General features: G+C 43.8%; 1 protein-coding gene across 9 annotated transcripts in view; it reads right to left on the bottom strand.

Moving 5' to 3' along the window:
- Positions 1–21,830, bottom strand: part of CAMTA1 (calmodulin binding transcription activator 1) — a 1,702,014-nt gene that overhangs the window by 112,230 nt on the left and 1,567,954 nt on the right. Inside the window, exon 1 of one of the 9 annotated variants that reach the window (XM_040326495.1) lies at positions 18,781–19,874. The exons of the other annotated variants lie outside the window; for them this stretch is intronic. Within the exon in view, the coding sequence (XP_040182429.1) occupies positions 18,781–18,799 (19 nt within the window). The 5' untranslated portion in view covers positions 18,800–19,874. Of the gene's footprint in view, positions 1–18,780; positions 19,875–21,830 lie in introns of those variants that run through there. 9 annotated transcript variants of the gene reach the window in all.

A 21,830-nucleotide genomic window follows, 5' to 3' on the forward strand; every position in this document is an offset into this window, starting at 1 on the left:
ACACTACGCCGCCGCAAGTTTACACGCAAGTGCTTTGTGAATCAAGCACTTACGATGAAAACTTGTGGCGGAGTAACGTAAAGGACATACGTTACGCCGCCGTAATTTTTCGTGAATCTGGCCCATAGATCTCTCTCTTTCTCTATATATACATATTTATTTATTTATACATATCTCCCTCCCTCTCTCTCTCTCTATATATATTTGTTATTTGTTTATATATATATATATATAAATATATATATATATATATATATATATATATATATATACACACACACACATATTTATTTATATATATATATATATATATATATATATATATAGAGAGAGAGAGAGAGAGAGAGAGAGAGAGAGAGAGAGATCTATATATTTATCTATATATAATATATATACATATTTATATCTCACAAACACCAACACGTTCTGTGGGTCTTGCTATGTCCCTTCCTCAGAGCTATGGTTAAAAAAAAAATAATAAAAAAAAGAAATATACAATCTCTAAAACTTAAATAGGTTTAACATTTTCATATGTAAATAGCTCCTAATCTAACAAATTATAAAATATAAGTGTAATTTATATAAAACATGACATGTAAAAAAATAAATAAAAAAAAAACACTATCTTTATTAATAAATCATTATAAAAAGCAATATATGGACCTTTTTACACGTAGAGGAAATCTGAAATTAAAACATGACCCACTAATGCATAAAAAAGAAAAAAAAAGAAAAAGGAAATATAAAAAAGAAAACTATTATTTTGGTCTAGAAAAGGGGTCTACAAACTTTTCAGTGCCACTTAGTATACTTAAAAAAAGATATTCATGGGCCAAAAAATAAATAAATCTGTTTTAATAATAAAGGAGTCTCCTTCTATATCATGGCCCCTATCAGAGTGTCACTTTGCTTCAGGATCCTCATCAGAGTGCTCCTTATATCAGAGTCCCCCCCCTTACATCAGGGCCTCCATCAGAGTTCCCTGTACATTGGGGTCTCCAACAGAGACCCCTCCTAACATCAGAGTTCCTCCTTACAACATGGTCCCCATCAGAGTCCCACTTACATCAGGGTCCCCATCAAAGCCCCTCTTATGTCAGCATTCCCATTACATCAGAGTCCCCCTTACATCAGGGTCCCCATTATATCAGAGTCCCCCTTACATCAGGGTCCCCATTATATCAGAGTCCCCCTTACATCAGGGTCCCCATTATATCAGAGTCCCCATTATATCAGAGTCCCCATTATATCAGAGTCCCCCTTACATCAGGGTCCACATTATATCAGAGTCCCCCTTACATCAGGGTCCCCATTATATCAGAGTCCCCCTTACATCAGGGTCCCCATTATATCAGAGTCCCCCTTACATCAGGGTCCCCATTATATCAGAGTCCCCCTTACATCAGGGTCCACATTATATCTCAGAGTCCCCCTTACATCAGGGTGCCCATTATATCAGAGTCCCCCTTACATCAGGGTCCACATTATATCAGAGTCCCCCTTACATCAGGGTCCCCATTATATCAGAGTCCCCCTTGCATCAGGGTCCCCATTATATCAGAGTCCCCCTTACATCAGGGTCCACATTATATCAGAGTCCCCCTTACATCAGGGTTCCCATTATATCAGAGTCCCCCTTACATCATAATATTCAATTGGCCTTTACTAACTATCATTTTAGATATAGCAAACTTCGTAGAGTAAAAAAAAAGAAGAAAAAGAAAGTTGTCAAACACAACGTCACGTCTCCAAACCCTGAAAACGCGAAGGGGGTAAACCTGTCGGGCAGAGAGTGGATAGCGATAATCTCTGGTGAGAGACGATATTAACTCAGCAGACTTAAATCCAATTATCTTTAATCCTCCAATCAAGTGAAGTCTATTCCTGAGATTGTGAAAGTCCCGCATTTCCCATCCCAAGCCTAATTCCATTGTAACCGGCTCATTCGTGTCTGCTCCTCGCAATTTACGTTTTAAGAGGTCAAACAATCAATCAAGAAAGTCAATTTAAAGGGGAACCCCACTGAATGATTAGTGAAGTAGATGGTATAATAATAAAAAGAAAAAAAAAATGGGGCAGACTTCATCGACCACGCCATCCTTTTTCTGCTGTCATTTTTCTATGTCTCTATAAGAAAGCTTTATGATGGGGACAGTATTTATCAGTATGTCAGATAGAGGAGGAGGAAGCAGAGTTGGTTTAACCACTTCCATACTAGGCACTTACGCACCTTCCCGCCCAAGCCAATTTTCAGCTTTCAGCACTGTCGCACTTTGAATGGCAATTGCGTGGTCGTGCGACGTGGCTCCCAAACAAAATTGGCGTCCTTTTTTCCCACAAATAGAGCTTTCTTTTGGTGGTATTTGATCACCTCTGCAATTTTTTCTTTTGCGCAACAACTAAAAAAAGACTGAAAATTTTGAAAAAAAATTACATTTTTATTTTTTTCTGTAAATGTTTTTGTAAATAAGTAAGTGTTCTCTTTCAATTACGGGCACTGATATGGCGGCACTGATGGGCACGATGAGATGGCACTGATGGACATCGATGAGGTAGTACTGACGGGCACAGATGAGGTGGCACTGATTGGCGGCGCTGGTATGCGGCACTGATGGGCACACATAGGCGGCACTGATGGGCACACAGGCGGCACTGATGGGCACACATGGGCGGCACTGATGGGCACTCATGGGCGGCACTGGGCACTCATAGGTGGCACAGATGGGCACTCATGGGCGGCACTTATGGGTGGCACTGATGGATACTTATGGGTGGCACAGATGGGCACTCATAGGTGGGCACTGGGCATGGATGGGCACTGTGGGGTGGCACTGATGGACACTGTGGGGTGGCACTGATGGACATTGTGGGGCAGCACTGATCTACCCATGTTGCCATCAGTGCCCATTTGTGGGCACTGATTGGCATCTTTTTTTTTTTTTTTAAAGACTTTTTTTTTTTATGCTTTTTTGTTTTTGTTTGGCCCACCCTGGTGGTCCAGGGTGGGCTTCCCTGGTGGTCCAATGTGGCGATCCGAGGGGGGGCTGCGCTGATAAACAATCAGCGCGAACCGCCCCTGTCAGGAGAGCCGCCGATCGGCTCTCCTATACTCGTGTCTGTCAGACGCAAGTGAGGAAGAGCCATCAACGGCTCTTCCTGTTTACATCATGATCAGCCGTGATTGGACACGGCTGATCACGTGGTAAAGAGTCTCCGCCGGAGGCTCTTTACCGAGATCGGAGATGCAGGGTGTCAGACTGAAACCCCGCATCACCGATCGGCGCGCTGCGCGCCCCCATGGGCGCGCACGGCATTAAATCCTGCAGGACGTCCATGGACGTCCTGTCAGGATTTCAGAACCACTTCCCGGACGTAAATCGGCCATAGGCCGGGCGGGAAGTGGTTAATAAGCTGTATATAAGGTGACAATGAGAGCAAAATCCGGTGCAGCTCCGCAAAGAAACCAATCCGCTTCCAGGAATTATTTTTTTTTTGTCAAAGTTTAATTGAACAAGCTGAAGCTAGAAGCCAACTGCCTACCATGCACCGCTGCACCAGATTTTGCACTCGCTCCGTTTTTAGTTAAATAACTCCTGTGCGTCTTGTAAGATAGTGGAGGAGGAAGCGGCAGGGCTGTCTTAATGAGAGGGCACACCTGGGCACCGTCCAGCGGCACCAGCTGCATGGGGAGCCCCTGCACTTTAACCAAAGCAGCTGGTCCTTGAGCCCATGCTGCCCCGAAATTGAGGGCCCCATGATGGCACTGAGAGTGATAGATACACAGGGGAGGCAGTCTGCCTCCTACCTACTTGATGTCTGTTTACCTGCACTGTCATCATTGTAGGGGCCCCAGAGCATTACTTTCTTACATTACTTTCACTGTAGGGTCCCCAGGGGCCCCATGATGCTATTAAGACGGCCCTGGGAAGCGGTGCTGGATCAGTAATCTGTTTATAAGGTGACGGTATGTGTCTTGTCAGATAGAGAAGAAGGAAGCAGTGCTGGATCAGTAATCTGTATATAAGGTGACAGGGTGTGTCTTGTCAGATAGAGAAGAAGGAAGCAGTGCTGGATCAGTAATCTGTATATAAGGTGACAGGGTGTGTCTTGTCAGATAGAGAAGAAGGAAGCAGTGCTGGATCAGTAATCTGTATATAACAGTGGTTCTCAACCTTCTAGTGCCGTGACCCCTTGATAACATTTCCCAAGTTGTGGGGACCCCTAACAGTAAAATTATTTTCGTAGCGTAGGTTGTCGGCACCCAAGGCAAGACAAGTAATTTGCGCTCCCTGAGTCCATTACACTCAGTATTGAACCCCTTTATGGTACATTTTAGGATGTACCACTCTCTCTTTGTTCTCCTTTCTTTCCCCTTTATCTCTCTCTATCCTAATTTCTTTTTTACCCCTCATCCCTCTCTCTTGCCGTCTTTCTTGTTCTTTCTCCCCCTTTTTCTTTGTTTCTCCCTCTTTTTCCTCTCCCTTCCATGTATTCTCTATTTTTATTCCTTCTCTTACTCCTTGGTGGGGGGGGGGGGGTGGGATGAGTGGCAGTGCTGGCGGGGAGTTGGGATTAGTGGAAATGCTTGGGGGGAGTTCTGATCAGCCAACTTAGGTGCTCTTGATCAAGGTCATCTGCTGATCTGAGAACTGTAGTGGGGCCTTTTAATGGCAACTCTAATCACAGATAGTGTTACTCACTGTGTCTCCAGCTTCACTGTGTCTCCGACTTTATGATGTCTCGTAGCAGTGACACCTATGTGGAAATCGGGAGATAGGGCCTCCTCTAGCCCCTCCCACTTCACATTTCTCACCAGTGAGCTGACCTCTAGTCTCCGCATCCCCAACCATGCCGTGAACTGAATGGGTGGCTGCGAAGGGGCCGAGTGGGCTGCAAAAGCCAGGGACAGCCCTGCTGGGCGGCCGCAAAAATGCTGGGAGAGCAAGGAACAGCCCAGGATTTGGTGACCCCTGGCAAATCATCATTTGACCCCCGAGGGGGTCCCGACCCCCAGGTTGAGAACCACTGGTATATAAGGTGGCAGTGTGTGTCTTGTCAGATAGTGGAGGAGGAAGAAGTGCTGGATCAGTAATCTGTATATAAGGTGACAGGGTGTGTCTTGTCAGATAGTGGAGGAGGAAGCGGTGCTGGATCAGTAATCTGTATATACGATGGCAGGGTGTGTCTTGTCAGATAGTGGAGGAGGAAGCGGTGCTGGATCAGTAATCTGTATATACGATGGCAGTGTGTGTCTTGTCAGATAGTGGAGGAGGAAGCAGTACTGGATCAGTAAACTGTATATAAGGGGACAGTGTGTGTCTTGTCAGATAGTGGAGAAGGAAGCAGTGCTGGATCAGTAATCTGTATATACGATGGCAGGGTGTGTCTTGTCAGATAGTGGAGAAGGAAGCGGTGCTGGATCAGTAATCTGTATATAAGGGGACAGTGTGTGTCTTGTCAGATAGTGGAGAAGGAAGCAGTACTGGATCAGTAATCTGTATATAAGGTGACAGTGTGTGTCTTGTCAGAGAGTGGAGAAGGAAGCAGTGCTGGATCAGTAATCTGTATATAAGGTGACGGTGTGTGTCTTGTCAGATAGAGGAGTAGGAAGCGGTGCTGGATCAGTAATCTGTATATAAGGTGACAGTGTGTGTCTTGTCAGATAGAGGAGTAGGAAGCGGTGCTGGATCAGTAATCTGTATATAAGGTGACGGTGTGTGTCTTGTCAGATAGTGGAGAAGGAAGCAGTGCTGGATCAGTAATCTGTATATAAGGTGACAGTGTGTGTCTTGTCAGATAGAGGAGAAGGAAGCAGTGCTGGATCAGTAATCTGTATATAAGGTGACAGTGTGTGTCTTGTCAGATAGAGGAGTAGGAAGCGGCGCTTGAGTATTGTAGGTCAGATTCCATGCTGTTGATGGGGTGGGGGTTTGGATTCAGGGAGCATTGAACAGCCTATAGAGTAAAGTGAGAGTGATGAGTGTGGGGCAGAATAAAGGGGGTGTGACTGGAGGCGGAGTTAGAAAGCGATGGGAGAATCTTCAAGTGTGCGGCCAGTGAAGGAATATGATGGGGAAGAACAGACCGCTAGATTTCTACACCTGGGCTATAAAAGTATTCTTACACGACGACTTCCTCCATAAAGCAGAGTAATCGGTCTCTGCGGTGATCTTCAGGGATTTCTATAATGGACTTTGTACCCTAAAGCCATTTCCTCTATACATTTATAGGTTACGACGAAACGCGTCGCTTTCCCTGTCTATTGCCCGCGCTGCGTTCCGCTCGGAAAATAAACTTTGATTACAAAATAGCGTTCATTTAAAGGTCACACTTCTGTTTTTTAAAATATTAATTTGTAACCAAAGTAATTGCCAATTACACCGCGATGCACTCCGGGTTCTAATAACAAACAGAACTGGGAAATATATATATATATATACAGGATCCTTAAGCGGGATGGACAAGAGTTACGTTTCTTGCTAAACCAACGTTCAGCCAACGCGTTTCAGGGGTTAAAAGGCACCCCCCATTCCGGGGAATGGGATGGTAAACCAATGATGGGAATGGGAATGTTTTAATTACCCCCCCCCAGTACAATAGCCGCAAAGTGGAGTTCAGCGCACAGTGCCCTTTGTATTTAGAGATGACGACAGCGCCCCCGGTGGGCGGGTGCGGTAGCACTGGACTTTGTCAATGGAAGGTCGTTTCTGGAAAGGTGGAAGGTTCCTGGAAAGTGTTGTGGATATAGGTGAGCTATATATATATGGCCCAGATTCACGTAGAACCGGGCAAATCTGCGGCGGCGTAACGTATGACATTTACGTTACGCCGCCGCAAGTTTTACGGGCAAGTGCTTGATTCACATCAAGCAAAAAAATTAAAATTAAATTAAAAATAAATAATAATTAAATAACAACCAAAAAAAGCTATATTTGTGTAAAAGAAAAAAAATGATAAACATTTTGTTTGGGTACAGTGCAGCACGACCGCGCAATTGTCATTCAAAGTGTGACAGCGCTGAAAGCTGAAGATTGTCCTGGGCAGGAAGGGGGTGACAGTGCCCGGTAGGCAAGTGGTTACGATTTTTTTTACCCTACGGCGTTAAAATATGGCTTGTGTAGCAATTGTATATGATATGATCTATCTATCTATCTATCTATCTATCTATCTATCTATCTATCTATCTATCTATCTATGAATTTATCAATCTATCTATCAATCTATCTATCTATGAATTTATCAATCTATCTATCTATCTATCTATCTATCTATCTATCTATCTATCTATCTATCTATCTATCTATCTATCTATCTATCTATCTATCTACCTGTCTACCTGTCTGTCTATCTGTCTATCTGTCTATCTGTCTATCTGTCTCTCTGTCTGTCTATCTATCTATCTATCTATCTATCTATCTATCTATCTATCTATCTATCTATCTATCTATCTATCTATCTATCTATCTGTCTGTCTCTCTGTCTGTCTATCTGTCTATCTATCTATAGATAGATAGATATCTATAAAAAAAATTCAATTTTTTCCCAAAAAAGTGGAGTTATCCTTTAAGTTCCTGGAAAGAGTTAAAGCCTGCCATTGTCTGAATAGAATGACGAGAACTCGGCCCGGAGGATCACGTGAGCGGCTCTCAGCCTCCCATTATGACATCATCCTCCCTCTTTGTCTTCCAATGTTAAGGAGCTGCTAATTGCAGACAATTAGGTAAGAAGACGCGGAGAGATGTCCAGGAATTCATCTCCTTGAAATTGGCGGATTATCTCGGGAGGAAGAAAGGAACGAATCTCCCGTATTGATTATCTCTGATCTCGGAGAGCTCGTCTCTGCTGAGCGCTCCATTCCATTTTATTGGGTCCGGCAAATATTTACATTTGATGGATGATTGGAAAACGGTTTCATTTTCCATGTGCCTGCGCGCGGCTTCTGGGAAAATGCGATCGGTGAAAGTCGCTGCGGGATGTTTACAGTGAAGCTGATCTAATAAATACATGTGGACTGTAGGTGGCCGCCGCTGAACTCGTCTCCCTTTGAAAATGCTAGTTGCTTGGCTGATCCAAGGGCTTGGATTATTTTATGTCTTTGTGGATCAGAAGGACCTTCCTCTGACTTTACTGATCGGAGGCAGCCAGGTCTTGTCATTGTCTGAATCTGTACTTCATTCCTTTAACCACTTAAGACCCGGACCTTTAGGCAGCTAAAGGACCCGGCCAGTTTTTGCGATTCGGCACTACGTCGCTTTAACTGACCAATGCGCGGTCGTGCGACGTGGCTTCCAAACAGAATTGGCGTCCTTTTTTCCCCACAAATAGAGCTTTCCTTTGGTGGTATTTGATCACCTCTGCGGTTTTTATTTTTTGCGCTATAAACAAAAATAGAGCGACAATTTTTAAAAAAATTCTATATTTTTTACTTTTTTCTCTAATAAATATCCCCAAAAACATATATAACATTTTATTTTTTCCTCAGTTTAGGCCGATACGTATTCTTCTACACATTTTTGGTAAAAAAAAATCGCAATAAGCGTTTATCGATTGGTTTGCGCAAAATTTGTAGCGTTTACAAAATAGGGGATAGTTTTATTGCATTTTTCTTATTTTTTTTTTCTTCTTACTACTAATGGCGGCGATCAGCGATTTTTTTCGTGACTGCGACATTATGGCGGACACTTCGGACAATTTTGACACATTTTTGGGACCATTGTCATTTTCACAGCAAAAAATGCATTTAAAATGCACTGATTACTGTGAAAATGACAGTTGCAGTTTGGGAGTTAACCACAAGGGGGCGCTGAAGGGGTTATGTGTGACCTCATCTGTGTTTACAACTGTAGGGGGGGGTGTGGCTGTAGGTGTGACGTCATCGATTGTGATTCCCTATATAAGGGAACACATGATCGATGACGGCGCCACAGTGAAGAACGGGGAAGGTGTGTTTACACACAGCTCTCCCCGTTCTTCAGCTCCGGGGACCGATCGCGGGACTCCAGCGGCGATCGGGTCCGCAAGTCCCGCGGCCACGGAGCTTCGGACTGGGTCGCGTGCACGCGCCTGCGACCCCACGACTGGGCTTAAAGAGCCACGTACATGTACGTGGATGTGCCCAGCCGTGCCATTCTGCCGACGCATATCGGCGGAAGGGGGTCCTTAAGCTGTCAAAGAACGGATCTCCAGACTTTCTAAGCAACGGGCCAGTTTACTGTCCTTCAGACGTTAGGGGGCCCAGGCTGTGGCCAGCAGCAGTGAAAATTTCCCTGGCAACAGTGGGCATAAACTTCTCCATACTTGGTATTAGTGGGAGGAATGGTGCCCCATCGATGGCATCATTAGAAGGTGCCCCATTGTTGGGGTCAATGGGAGAAATGGTCCCCCATCCTTGGTGTCAGTTGGCAGAGAAGTGTCTCATATCAGTGGGGGGGGGGGGATGGTGCCCCAAGGGCCTGGATAAAGGCAAGCAAAGGGCCACATCCAGCCCCAGGGCCGCAGTTTGGAGACCACTGCTTTAAAGCACCGATCTCCAGACTTTCTAAACAACGGGCCAGATTACTGTCCTTCAGACCTTAGTGGAGAAAATGGCCCAGAATCAGTGGAAGTAAACAATACCTTTGGGGTCCGGAGTGGTGGGGCTAAATAAAAATGTATATTGAGTCTGTGGCCAGTAAGAGAAGGAATAGTGCCCCATAATTGGTAATAGGGGGAGGAATAGTGCCCCATCATTGGTATCATGGGGAGGAATCAGGCCCCATCATTGGTGTCAGTTGGAGGAATAGTGCCCTATCATTGGTAACAGGGGGAGGAATAGTGTCCCATCATTGGTATCAGTGGAAGGAATAGTGCTCCATCATTGGTGTCAGTGGAAGGAATAGTGCCCCATTATTGGTATCAGTGGAAGGAATAGTGTCCCATCATTGGTGTCATTGGAAGGAATTGTGCCCAATCATTGGTGTCAGTAGGAGGAATAGTGTCCCATCATTGGTATCAGTGGGAGGAATAGTGCCCCATCATTGGTATCAGAGGGAGGAATAGTGTCCCATCATTGGTGTCAGTGGGAGGAATAGTGTCCCATCATTGGTATCAGTTGGAGGAATAGTGTCCCATCATTGGTATCAGAGGGAGGAATAGTGTCCCATCATTGGTGTCAGTGGGAGGAATAGTGTCCCATCATTGGTGTCAGTGGGAGGAATAGTGCCCCATCATTGGTATCAGAGAGAGGAATAGTGTCCCATCATTGGTGTCAGTGGGAGGAATAGTGTCCCATCATTGGTGTCAGTGGGAGGAATAGTGCCCCATTATTGGTGTCAGTGGGAGGAATCATGTCCCATCACTGGTATCAGTGGAAGGAAAAGTGCCCCATCACTGGTATCAGTGGGAGGAATAGTGTCCCATCATTGGTGTCAGTGGGAGGAATAGTGTCCCATCACTGGTGTCAGTGGAATGAATAGTGTCCCATCATTGGTGTCAGTGGGAGGAATAGTGTCCCATCATTGTTATCAGTGGGAGGAATGGTGCCCCATTATTGGTGTCAGTGGAGGAATAGTGCCCCGTCATTGGTATCAGTGGGAGGAATAGTGCCCCATTATTGGTGTCAGTGGGAGGAATAGTGCCCCATTATTGGTGTGAGTGGGAGGAATAGTGTCCCATCATTGGTGTCAGTGGGAGGAATAGTGTCCCATCATTGGTATCAGTGGGAGGAATAGTGTCCCATCATTGGTGTCAGTGGGAGGAATAGTGTCCCATCATTGGTGTCAGTGGGAGGAATAGTGTCCCATCATTGGTGTCAGTTGGAGGAATAGAGCCCCATCATTGGTGTCAGTGGTCAGCTTACCCTTCCTGACCCCCCCCCCTGGTTACTGGCCAGATCAGCAGGTGAAAACAGAGGGGGGGGGGAAAGCCTGACAAAAAAAAAAACGAATGCAGCCACCACATCTAATGATTGGTGATCTGCAATGTATGATATTTTTGGTTTTGGGTCTAACACCCCCCCTTGAAAGCCACGAGACCTCCAGAAAGAGACCCCCGAAGAAGGACGGGTCTTGCTGAAGACCTCAGTGACTGGCAATGTGACATTACCATAAGATGCCAGGTTGCCAAGTCAGTTTGTGACATTTTTGCGCTCCAGCAGTTGGATGAGACGGCAGAGGAAGAACGGGATTGGCTGGACCTAACCCAACCGAGTAAGTGTGAGATAGACTGGAAGGATGGATGCCGGCCAAGCCCCGCCGCAGCCTGGCATCACCGCCCAACCTTTACCGAAAAGCTCTGAATGGAAGCGAATGACACCGACGAGGTTCCAACGTGGAGTGGAAGCCGAGCCAGGAGAGTAAAGAGAGGAGCGGCTTCACATTGATGCCCTTGGCATTGGAATATTGAGCTGGCACTTATCCAGCTACTGTGAGGCACATGCAGTATAATCTCAATGCAAAACAGGGTGCCGGTTGGTAATTGAACCCAGTACTGCGACGTCATGGCGCTAGACACTTAAAGCTAACCCAAAATCAAAACCGTAATATACTGCAGTTTACCAATCATTACATGTGGTGGCTGCATTCATTTTCCCTTTTTAAGTCCTTTCTCCCTCTGTTTTTACCCAGTAACCAGGGCCAGGACAAGGGGGTGGGCAGCAGGGACAGCTCCCTCCAGGCGCAGTGAAGCGAGGGGGGCAGGGTTGTACACCACATTGTACAAAATGTATTAACAGTGGAGAAGGGGTGCAATTCTGCATCCTTGCCCTGGGAGCTGGACGACCCTCGCCAACAGGTATTTTTTCTCCTTCACTGATGTGCACTGATGGGGTGGCACTGATCAGGAGGCGTTGATAGGCACTGATTGGCAGCACTGATGGTCACTTATTGACAGCACTGCTGGGCACTAACTGGCAGCACCGGTGGGCAATAACTGGCAGCACCGGTGGGCACTAACTGGCAGCACTGCTGGGCACAGATGAGGAAGCACTGATTGGCAGCAACGATGGTCACTTATTGACAGCACTGCTGGGCACTAACTGGCAGCGCCGGTGGGCAATAACTGGCAGCACCGGTGGGCACTAACTGGCAGCACTGCTGGCCACAGATGAGGAAGCACTGATGAGGAGGCACTGATGGGCACTGATTGGCAGCAACGATTTGCGTAAGTCGTCCGTGAATCGGGATTTACGTCGTTTACGTCCACGTCAAAATCAATAGGCCCGTGCGGCGTACTTAGCCGCAATGCACACTGGGAGATGTAGGCGCCCGGCGCATGCGCAGTTGTAAAAAAAACTTAAAAAATGTAAGGTCAAGCACTATTAGCATACAACCCCCCCCCCCTAACACACATTTGAATTTGGCGCCCTTACGCCCCACCCGCTTTAGGCTACGCCGCCGTAACATAGCAGGCAAGTACATTGAGAATCATGTACTTGCCTAGCTAACTTACGGCGGCGTAGCCTAAACACGCTAAGCTACGCTGCCGCAAGTTTAGGCGATTGTCTGTGAATCTACCTAATCTATGCGTAACTGATTCTATGAATCAGTCGCATAGATACGACCGACGCAACGCTGAGATACGACGGCGTACCAGGAGATACACCGTCGTATCTCTATGTGAATCTGGCCCCTTGTGTGCGTGTGTTAAAGGCAGGCGTCCCAATACTTTTGACAATAGTGTGTATATTCCTTTATAGAGCAGCTGGTGAAAAAGCGTGCCTATCTTTTTTTTTAAATCAAAACCCAAAAGCGTGGTCTGCTCCCCATTCAACCGCCACCCAGAACCCGTCATCGTCCTTTTTTTTATCACTTCGGCGTTAACAATCACTACGAGGAAAATAGATGTGCCAAGAGGCAGCTTTTTTAGGCTTCTCTTCTCTCATTGGTCTATGGGTGTCCCATGCCCCGCCCACTTGCAGCATGGCACAACGGAGTTTGCATTGTTCCACAATGGAATGTTGTTTTGATTCGTTTCCCGCTATTCCTACATCTATGGAACAATGGCCGATCAGCATTGTGCTTTATGAAGGGTAACTAATGTGCCAAAAAAAAATAAAAAAAATCTTTTGATTGCCAAAATGTATTGATCTACAATCTGAGAATCACATTTATTACGGCTGTTAGGTTTGGGCGTTTCTTTTTTTTTTTACCAGTCAGATTTATTTAACAATCAAAGAGCAACGAGGCCAGCAAGCCGATTTCACCGGTTGGAAGTTCAAAGCAGTCAAACCAATGAAAGATTCCGTCCCGATGGGTTGCTGTGGCTTCCTGCACTTTGCCTCCCCCCTCCCCCCCTCTCCGCCTTATTAAATAACCTCCGCGTCCGTTTTAATGGATTGCCATCACGGCAGATGAGACCAATTAGCACTCCTGTTGCCGCTTCAATTAACTCACCGCCGGCACGCAACAATAAAACACCTAAAAGCCGAGACGATTCAAACACAATCAGCCTACGGTAACGGCGAAATACATTCAAATGCGACAACGTAGACTTTCATCTTTTACTAAGAGATCCCGAAAAATGACTTTCTTTTTTGCCGAAATTCAACCCGTTGCACAGCAGGCTTCCTATGGCGGTTCTTTTCTTTAGCCCTCGTGTTGGAAGGTTGAAGCATTTTCATTCACAGAAAAAAAAAAAAAAATCCGTCACTGCGACGCAGGTTTTATAGAGCGGACGGGTCCATGTTTCCATTCACAAATCCATGCAAGCCAATGAACAAGGCTTAGGCTACAATACATGACAGCACAGGCAAAGAGCCTGCCCAACGAATGCTGCAATCCCGATCCTCCAGCTAATAAGCCGAGTATGAAGGCGGCGTGACATCACTGCAGCTCGCAATGAATGAACACCCAGCGAATGCAGTATTATGGAACGCTCAACGTTGTTATTGGAGAAGCGAGAAGAGCACTGCAGAACGTCTTTTTTTTTTTTTTTTGGAGCGTACTTTTCCTTTCCGCTGCTGGCTCTGAGATTTCCAATGTGGCCATTGTCACACGAATTACAGACCATCCAGAGGTTACGTGGAAATCAAAATTCTGCAATAAGATTTAGTGTTTCCTGTTGGAAGCAGACCTGACTTTTTTGTCTTTTTTTTTTCCCCCTTCTTGGAATGTTATTTCAAACATCCTGTATTTAAACTCAAACTTCAGTCTTGGAACGAGAAGCACAGACAGGTTTGTTTGGAAGCAATGTATTAGTGATTTGGCTTTTGTTCTTGGTCCAGTTACAAACGATCGGCAACAATTTAATTTGTTTCTCAAATTTTATTCCGGTTCTTTGATCTCATCTAGACACCGAAGCAAAAAAGTCTTAAGTAGCAAGCTTTTGTTTTTGATCAGCTAAAGGCAACGTTTGAACAATGCATTCCGGTCTGTTGGATCTCCAGAGGTACACACCGGATCAAGTCTACGTAACACAAGTGATCGTCCCCGGTCCGGTTACAAATTATCAACTAAATGCAACATTTTTTTAACTTAATGCATTCCGGTTGTTGGATCTCAGAGGTGCACACCGGATCAGGTCTACGTAACAAGTGTTCGTCTCTGATCCGGTTACAAACCATCAACTAAATGCAACATTTTAACAATGCATTCCGGTCTGTTGGATCTCAGAGGTACACACCGGATCAGGTCTACGTAACAAGTGTTTGTCCCCAGTCCGGTTACAAATCATCAACCAAATGCAACATTTAAACAATGCATTCCAGTTGTTGGATCTCAGAGGTACACGCCGGATCAGGTCTTATCTTAAGGCATTCCGGTTGTTGGATCTCTAGAAGTAAACACCGGATCAGGTCTACGTAACAAGCGTTCATCCCCGGTCCGGTTACAAATTATAAACTTAATACAACATTTAACTTAATGCATTCCAGTTTGTTTGATCTCAGAGGTACACACTGGATCAGGTCTACATAACAAGTGTTTGTCCCCGGTCCGGTTACAAATCATCAACCAAATGCAACATTTAAACAATGCATTCCGGTTGTTGGATCTCAGAGGTACACACCGGATCAGATCTTAACTTAATGCATTCCGGTTGTTGGATCTCTAGAAGTACACACCCGATCAGGTCTACGTAACAAGCGTTCATCCCCGATCCGGTTACAAATTATAAACTAAATGCAACATTTTTTAACCTAATGCATTCTGGTTGTTGGATCTCTAGAGGTACACACCAGATCAAGTCTACGTAACAAGTGTTTTTTTCGCCGGTCCGATTACAAATCATCAACCAAATGCAACATTTAAACAATGCATTCCGGTTGTTAAATCTCAGAGGTACATACCGGATCAGATCTTAACTTAATGCATTCCGGTTGTTGGATCTCTAGAAGTAAACACCGGATCAGGTCTACGTAACAAGCGTTCACCCCCCGATCCGGTTACAAATTATAAACTAAATGCAACATTTAACTAAAATGCATTCCAGTTTGTTTGATCTCAGAGGTACACAGCGGATCAGGTCTACGTAACAAGTGTTCGTCTCGGGTCCGGTTACAAATCATCAACCAAATGCAACATTTAAACAATGCATTCCGGTTGTTGGATCTCAGAGGTACACACCGGATCAGGTCTACGTAACAAGTGTTTTTTTTTGCCGGTCCGGTTACAAATCATCAACCAAATGCAACATTTAAACAATGCATTCCGGTTGTTAAATCTCAGAGGTACACACCGGATCAGGTCTTAACTTAAGGCATTCCGGTTGTTGGATCTCTAGAAGTACACACCGGATCAGGTCTACGTAACAAGCGTTCATCCCCGATCCGGTTACAAATTCTAAACTAAATGCAATTTTTTTTTAACTTAATGGATTTCGGTTGTTTGATCTCAGAGGTACACACCGGATCATGTCTACGTAACAAGTGTTCATTCCCGATCCAGTTACAAACTATCAACTAAATGCAACATTTGAACAATGCATTCCAATTTCTTGAACTCACAGGTACACACCGAATAAAGTCTACATAACAAGCATTCGTTCTCTGTCCAGTTGCAAATTATTAACTAAATGCAACAATAACTTAATGCATTCTGGTTGTTGGATCTCAGATATTCACACCCAATCCACGATAAGCAGGGCAATTGGTGAGGGTCCGCCCCATTGGGCTACTTTACTAAAGGAGTTGAGATACTTCACACTATAAACATGGTGACTATTGACTTCAAAGAGCCAATCACCTGCAGAGGATATAGGTAAACAGGAACTTGCTTTTTTGCAGAACTGAAGTAAATATTCACAGATTCTCAACTCCTTTAGTAAATCAGACCCATTGAGGTTGATTCACTAAGACTAAAAAATCTGGAGCAGCTCTGCATAGAAACCAATCAGCTTCCAAGTTTTATTGTCAAAGCTTCATTGAACAAGCTGAAGTTAGAAGCTGATTGGCTGCCATGAACAGCTGCACCCGTTTTTCCACTCTCCAGTTCTAGTAAAGCAATCCCATTGTGTTTGCAAACACACACACAAAATAAAACTCTTGAATGGCGCACCATGCTGGCCGGTTCGTCCTATGTACAGACCTTGTCAATGTTAATAAATTATATTTAGCCTAAGAGTCCCAAGATAAGAATTACAGCCTCCCAAGTCCGTGTCTGTACAGTGTATTTAACTCCACAGAGCATTGCTACCCCTTATAGTAAAGCAATTTGTCCGCTGAATTATTTAACACCCATCAATAGGTGATCTATAACCTAGGGCTAGTTGTACGAGTCTGTTAAATGCCGCCGATCGTTTTAAAACTTCAGAAGCCTTTTTCAATTTTAGATCAGTCTTTATTCAAACTCTTTAACCCTTTTATGACCCGGGGGGGGGGGGGAGAAATCCTTACGCCATCTGCAGTGCAAAATAGGTCATTGGAAGATTGGGGTTATAGTCATTAAAGTAAAAGCTTTCTAATGATTAACTATCAAATGATAAAGAGAGCAATTTTCGGATACTTTTTTTGGAAGTCTCTCTTTATCAGTTGACAAGGTGAATGACCCTCGCAGGGTCTGACATGAGCAAGCGTTAGCTGCAAAGCTTGTTGGAGCAAAAATAATACATTGCTTCTGCACTCTCTGATCATACACGATGTATCCCTTGACCCCATTTATTAGTTTTAGGTCCACAATGCAGATTAAGAATTAAAAGTCCAACACTATACAGTATCTAAAACATGTGTAAAGCTTCTTACGTTCCCTGGTAATACACAACATATCAACGTATTAGTTTTAGGTCTGCAATTCCAATTACGAATTAAACCTCCAACACTCAGTATCTAAAACATGGGTAATGCTTCTCCACTCCCCAACAACCTATCCCCTGACCCCAACGTATTCGCTTTAGGTCTACAATTCCGATTAAGGATTAAACCTCCAACACTCTTCAGTATCTAAAACGTGGGTAAAGCTTCTGCACTCCCTGATAATACACAACGTATCCCCTGACCCCAACGTATTCGTTTCAGGTCTACAATTCCGATTAAGAATTAAACCCCCAACACTCTTCAGTATCTAAAACGTGGGTAAAGCTTCTGCACCCCTCGATAATACACAAGGTGTCCTGTGACCCTCCAACGTATTAGTTTTGGGTCTACAATTCTGATTAAGAGTTAAACCTCCAACACTTTTTTTTAATATCTAAAACGTGGGTAAAGTTTCTGCACTCCCCGATAATACACAACGTATCCTGTGACCCCAACGTATTGGTTTTAGGTTTTCAATCCCAACTAAGAATAACGTCCAACACTTTTCAGTACCTAAAACAAGGGTAAGGCTTCTTACCTTCCCTGATAGACAATCCACTAGTAACCTGTCCCCTGACCCCAATATATCAGTTTTAGGTCTACAATTCCAATTAAGAATAAGTCAAGCTTTGGTCAGTGTATCCCTCTGACCCCAACGTGTTTGTGTTAGGTCTACAATACCAATTAAGAATAACGTCTAACACTTTTCAGTATCTAAAATAAGGTTACAGCTTCTTACTTTTCCTTATAATAGACAATCCACTAGGAACCTGTGCCCTGGCCCCAATATATCAGTTATAGGTCTACAATTCCAATTAAGAAGAATTTAAGCTTTGGTCAATGTATCCCCCTGACCCCAACGTATCCGAGTTGGGTCTACAATACCAATTAAGAATAACGTCTAACACTTTTCAGAATCTAAAATAAGGTTACAGCTTCTTACTTTCCCTGATAATACACAATCCACTAGGAACCTGTGCCCTGACCCCAATATATCAGTTATAGGTCTACAATTCCAATTAAGAACAATTTAAGCTTTGGTCAATCTATCCCCCTGACCCCAACATATTCGAGTTGGGTCTACAATACCAATTAAGAATAACGTCTAACACTTTTCAGTATCTAAAATATGGTTACAGCTTCTTACCTTCCCTGATAATAGACAATCCACTAGTAACCTGTCCCCTGACCCCAATATATCAGTTTTAGGTCTGCAATTCCAATTAAGAGTTAAAAGTCCATCACTTTTCAGTATCTTAAGCATCAAAGTCACTTAGTGAGTCTAATAGGACAATGCAAACAGCAACAATAGCGTGGCAGCCCATTGCGACGTGAACATCCCGACCCCCAAAACAAGAGCCCTGATTGGTTGCTGCACTTTGAAAGAAGCCCGTAAGATTTAAGAGTTCTTTCTAAATATTTTGGTGTCAAAGCAGAGAAACTTGTCTGCTGCAGAATTTTTAGAATACAGAAAAAAGTAGTCACAGCAATAACACAAGAAGACACAAATGACACAAAGGACCTGGACACAAGACACACATCAAACAACCCCCCCCCGAGAAGTGAAAATCATCTACCTTCCAGTTTACCCTCCATGGACAGTCCTGCTTAGACAAAGTCCACTTTTGGACCGCACATTCCAAGACTGGGCAAAGGAGAAAAGTTTTGTAACTAGAAGAGGTACGGGTCTCTCCCTCTCTGGGTGGGGTGAGAAGTCTTTCAAAGAACACGTGTTGCAGGTAAACACAGCGGCGGCGCTCCTCTGCACGTGTCGCTCCCGGCTAAAGAGTTCATCCGGAGTTTTCTCTAGCTCGCTAATCTCTGTCCCTTGCCTTGACGTTGTTCTAGGAGAAGGCAGGATAGAGAGTGTTTTTTTTTTTTTTGCTTTTTTTTTGGGTCGCCCCCCTTTTTGCAGCCCTCGTCCCTCCCCTCTCAGTCCAAGCCTTAATCTGCCTCTAAGAAAGTCCAAAGCTTGACTTTCCAAGAATGCAGGTGCAGTTTGGCGCTGTCCATGAAGCAGTGCTGAAACAGAGCACGCCTAAAGCTTTGTTCCACCTCTCTCGCTTGCCCTCAGATGACAACCGTCTGCCTCGCTCGGGGAGGGGCTACCTCTGCCTCAACCCCCCCCCCTCTCTACCTCCCTCCCTGCCGGATTGCTTGGGAAGCCAGGGTTCTTTTGTCCTTTTGGTGCCTCCGTACCTGCAATGCTGCAAAGCAGGCTTCTCTTTTCTCTCCTTCTCTGCATTATGACAAATCAAGACAGGCAGTTGGGCTGCTAGCACACACCAGAAACAAGGAGAGCCTGAAAATAGGCATTCAGAGCTCTGAAGGCAACTGCAGTGGGAAGGGGGGGTGTCACACCAGAACTCCCCCACTCGTTTTTTTTTATTATTATTTTTTTTTTTCTATCCTACTTTTAGCTGTGAGTGCCGGACAGCCCCAGAACCTGCAGCATTTGGACTAATGAGATCTCATTAAATATTAAAGAAGCTTTGATTACAGAGACAACACAACCCCTTCCATCAGCCTGAGGTCACCCAGGAACAGAGGAGCTGCTGCTGCATCACATCTTTGTCCGATTACCCCCTTTTGTTTTTATTTTTATTTTTATTTTATGTATTAGGAATCTTTGGAAGGAAAGTACTCATGCTTGGGAACTTGGGAAAGGCGGAATAGTGTTTGAGGGAAATGATGCATTGCTACATCTCAATTTAAAAGACAAAATGGGGGGGAGGGGGGTCTAGGGGGGCGTCAACTGCGGGAAGCCAGCAGAGATTTCCTCGGTCACCTTTAACCCCTGTTCACTAATATTTGTTTGTGTGTTGTGCGCAGCAGATGTGGGGTGCAGCATGCTGGCCGGTGGTGTGGCTGGAGGGGCCTGCGGCTGATACACTTTGCTACCAGCGAGCAGTTGTTGATCTGCAGTGTTATTCAGACCTCCCACACACTGCAGGGGTGAAAATTACCCCTCCCCATCTGTGCTGAACTGAACACAAAGGAGTGCAGATCCACTCACTTCTTCTCCTCTACTGCTCTGTGATGGAGAGACGGGCTCAACACTCAACACAAGAGTCATAATACTAATAATAATGATAGCAAATCTTTCCTTCTCTGTCCTCTTCCTCACTCTCTTCCTTATCTCTTACTTTTCTCTTTGTTTTGTTTCTTTCCCTCCTTTTCTCTTTCCTTTATTCACACTTTCCTACCTTCCTTTGTTACTTTCTTTCTATATGTATAATACTAATATTAATATTATTCATTCTATTTCTTCCATCTTTCTCTTCCTTACTTTCCCTTTATTCATTTCTTTCTTACTTTCTTTGTTTCTTTTCTTCCTACTTTCCTCTTTATTTACTTTCTTTCCCTCCTTTTCTCTATTCGTTCTTTCTTCTTTCTTTCCTTTCGGCAGAATTTTCTTTCTTTCTTACCTTCTTTCGTTTCTTTTCTATACTATACTATTCTTAATAATAATACTAATATCAATATTTATTATTGCATTTTTTCCATATTTCTCCCTCTCTTCTCTCCTTTCCTTCATTCTTTCTTGTGTTCTATCTTTCTTTCTTTCCTTTTGTAACAACTTTTTTTTTTCATTCTTTCTTTTATTCCTACTTTCCTCCCTATTTACTTTATTTCCCTCCTTCTCTCCTTTCTTTCTTCCCTCTTTCCGTTCATCACAATTTCTGTTCTCTTTCTTTCTTTGTTTATTTCCTCTTTATTTACTTTTTTCCCTTCCTTCTCACGTTTCTTTATCCCTCTTCCCTTTCTTCTCAATTATCTTTCTTTCTTCCCTCTTTCCTTTCATCCCAATTTCTGTTCTCTTTCTTTCTTTCCTCTTTATTTACTTTCTTTCCTTCCCTCACGTGTCTTTTTTTTTTTTCTTCTCTTTCTTCTCAATTATCTTTTTCTTCCCTCTTCCCTTTCCTCTCAATTATCTTTCTTTCTTTCCTCTTCCCTTTCTTCTAAATTATCTTTCTTTCTTTCCTCTTCCCTTTTTTCTCAATTATCTTTCTTTCTTCCCCCCTTTCCTTTCATCCCAATTTCTGTTCTCTTTCTTTCCTCTTTACTTACTCTTTCCTTCGTTCTCTCTTTTCTTTATTTCTTTCTTCCCTCTTCCCTTTCTTCTAAATTTTCTTTCTTTCTTCACTCTTATCCCAATTTATGTTCTATTTTTCTTTCCTTTCTTTTCTTTTTTTCTTCTTTCTTCTCTGTTTTCTTTTATCCCAATTTTTCTTTCTTTCCTTTTCTTCTTCTTCACCTTATTTACTACTTTCCTCTTTATTTTCTTTCTTTTCTAACTTTTCTCTCTTTTTATCCCTCCCACTTCCCTTTCATCCCGATTTCTGTTCTCTCTTTCTTTTCTTCCTTCCTTTCTTCCCTCTTTCCTTTCATCCCAATATTTCTTTAATTTTCTTCTTCCCCCTTATTTACTGCTTTCCTCTTTATTTCCTTTTTTTCCCCACTTCTCCCTCTCTCTCTTTTTTTCTTCCCTTTATCCTTTTGCCCCAATTTCTTCCTTCATTTTTTTTCTTTCTTTTCTCATTCCTTTCATCCCAATTTTCTACCTTCCTGTCCTTCCTTATTTATTTTCTCTTTCCTTTCATTCCAGTTTCCTTTTCTTCTTTCT

Source organism: Rana temporaria, chromosome 10, assembly GCF_905171775.1.
Source record: "Rana temporaria chromosome 10, aRanTem1.1, whole genome shotgun sequence".
Classification (NCBI taxonomy): domain Eukaryota; kingdom Metazoa; phylum Chordata; class Amphibia; order Anura; family Ranidae; genus Rana; species Rana temporaria.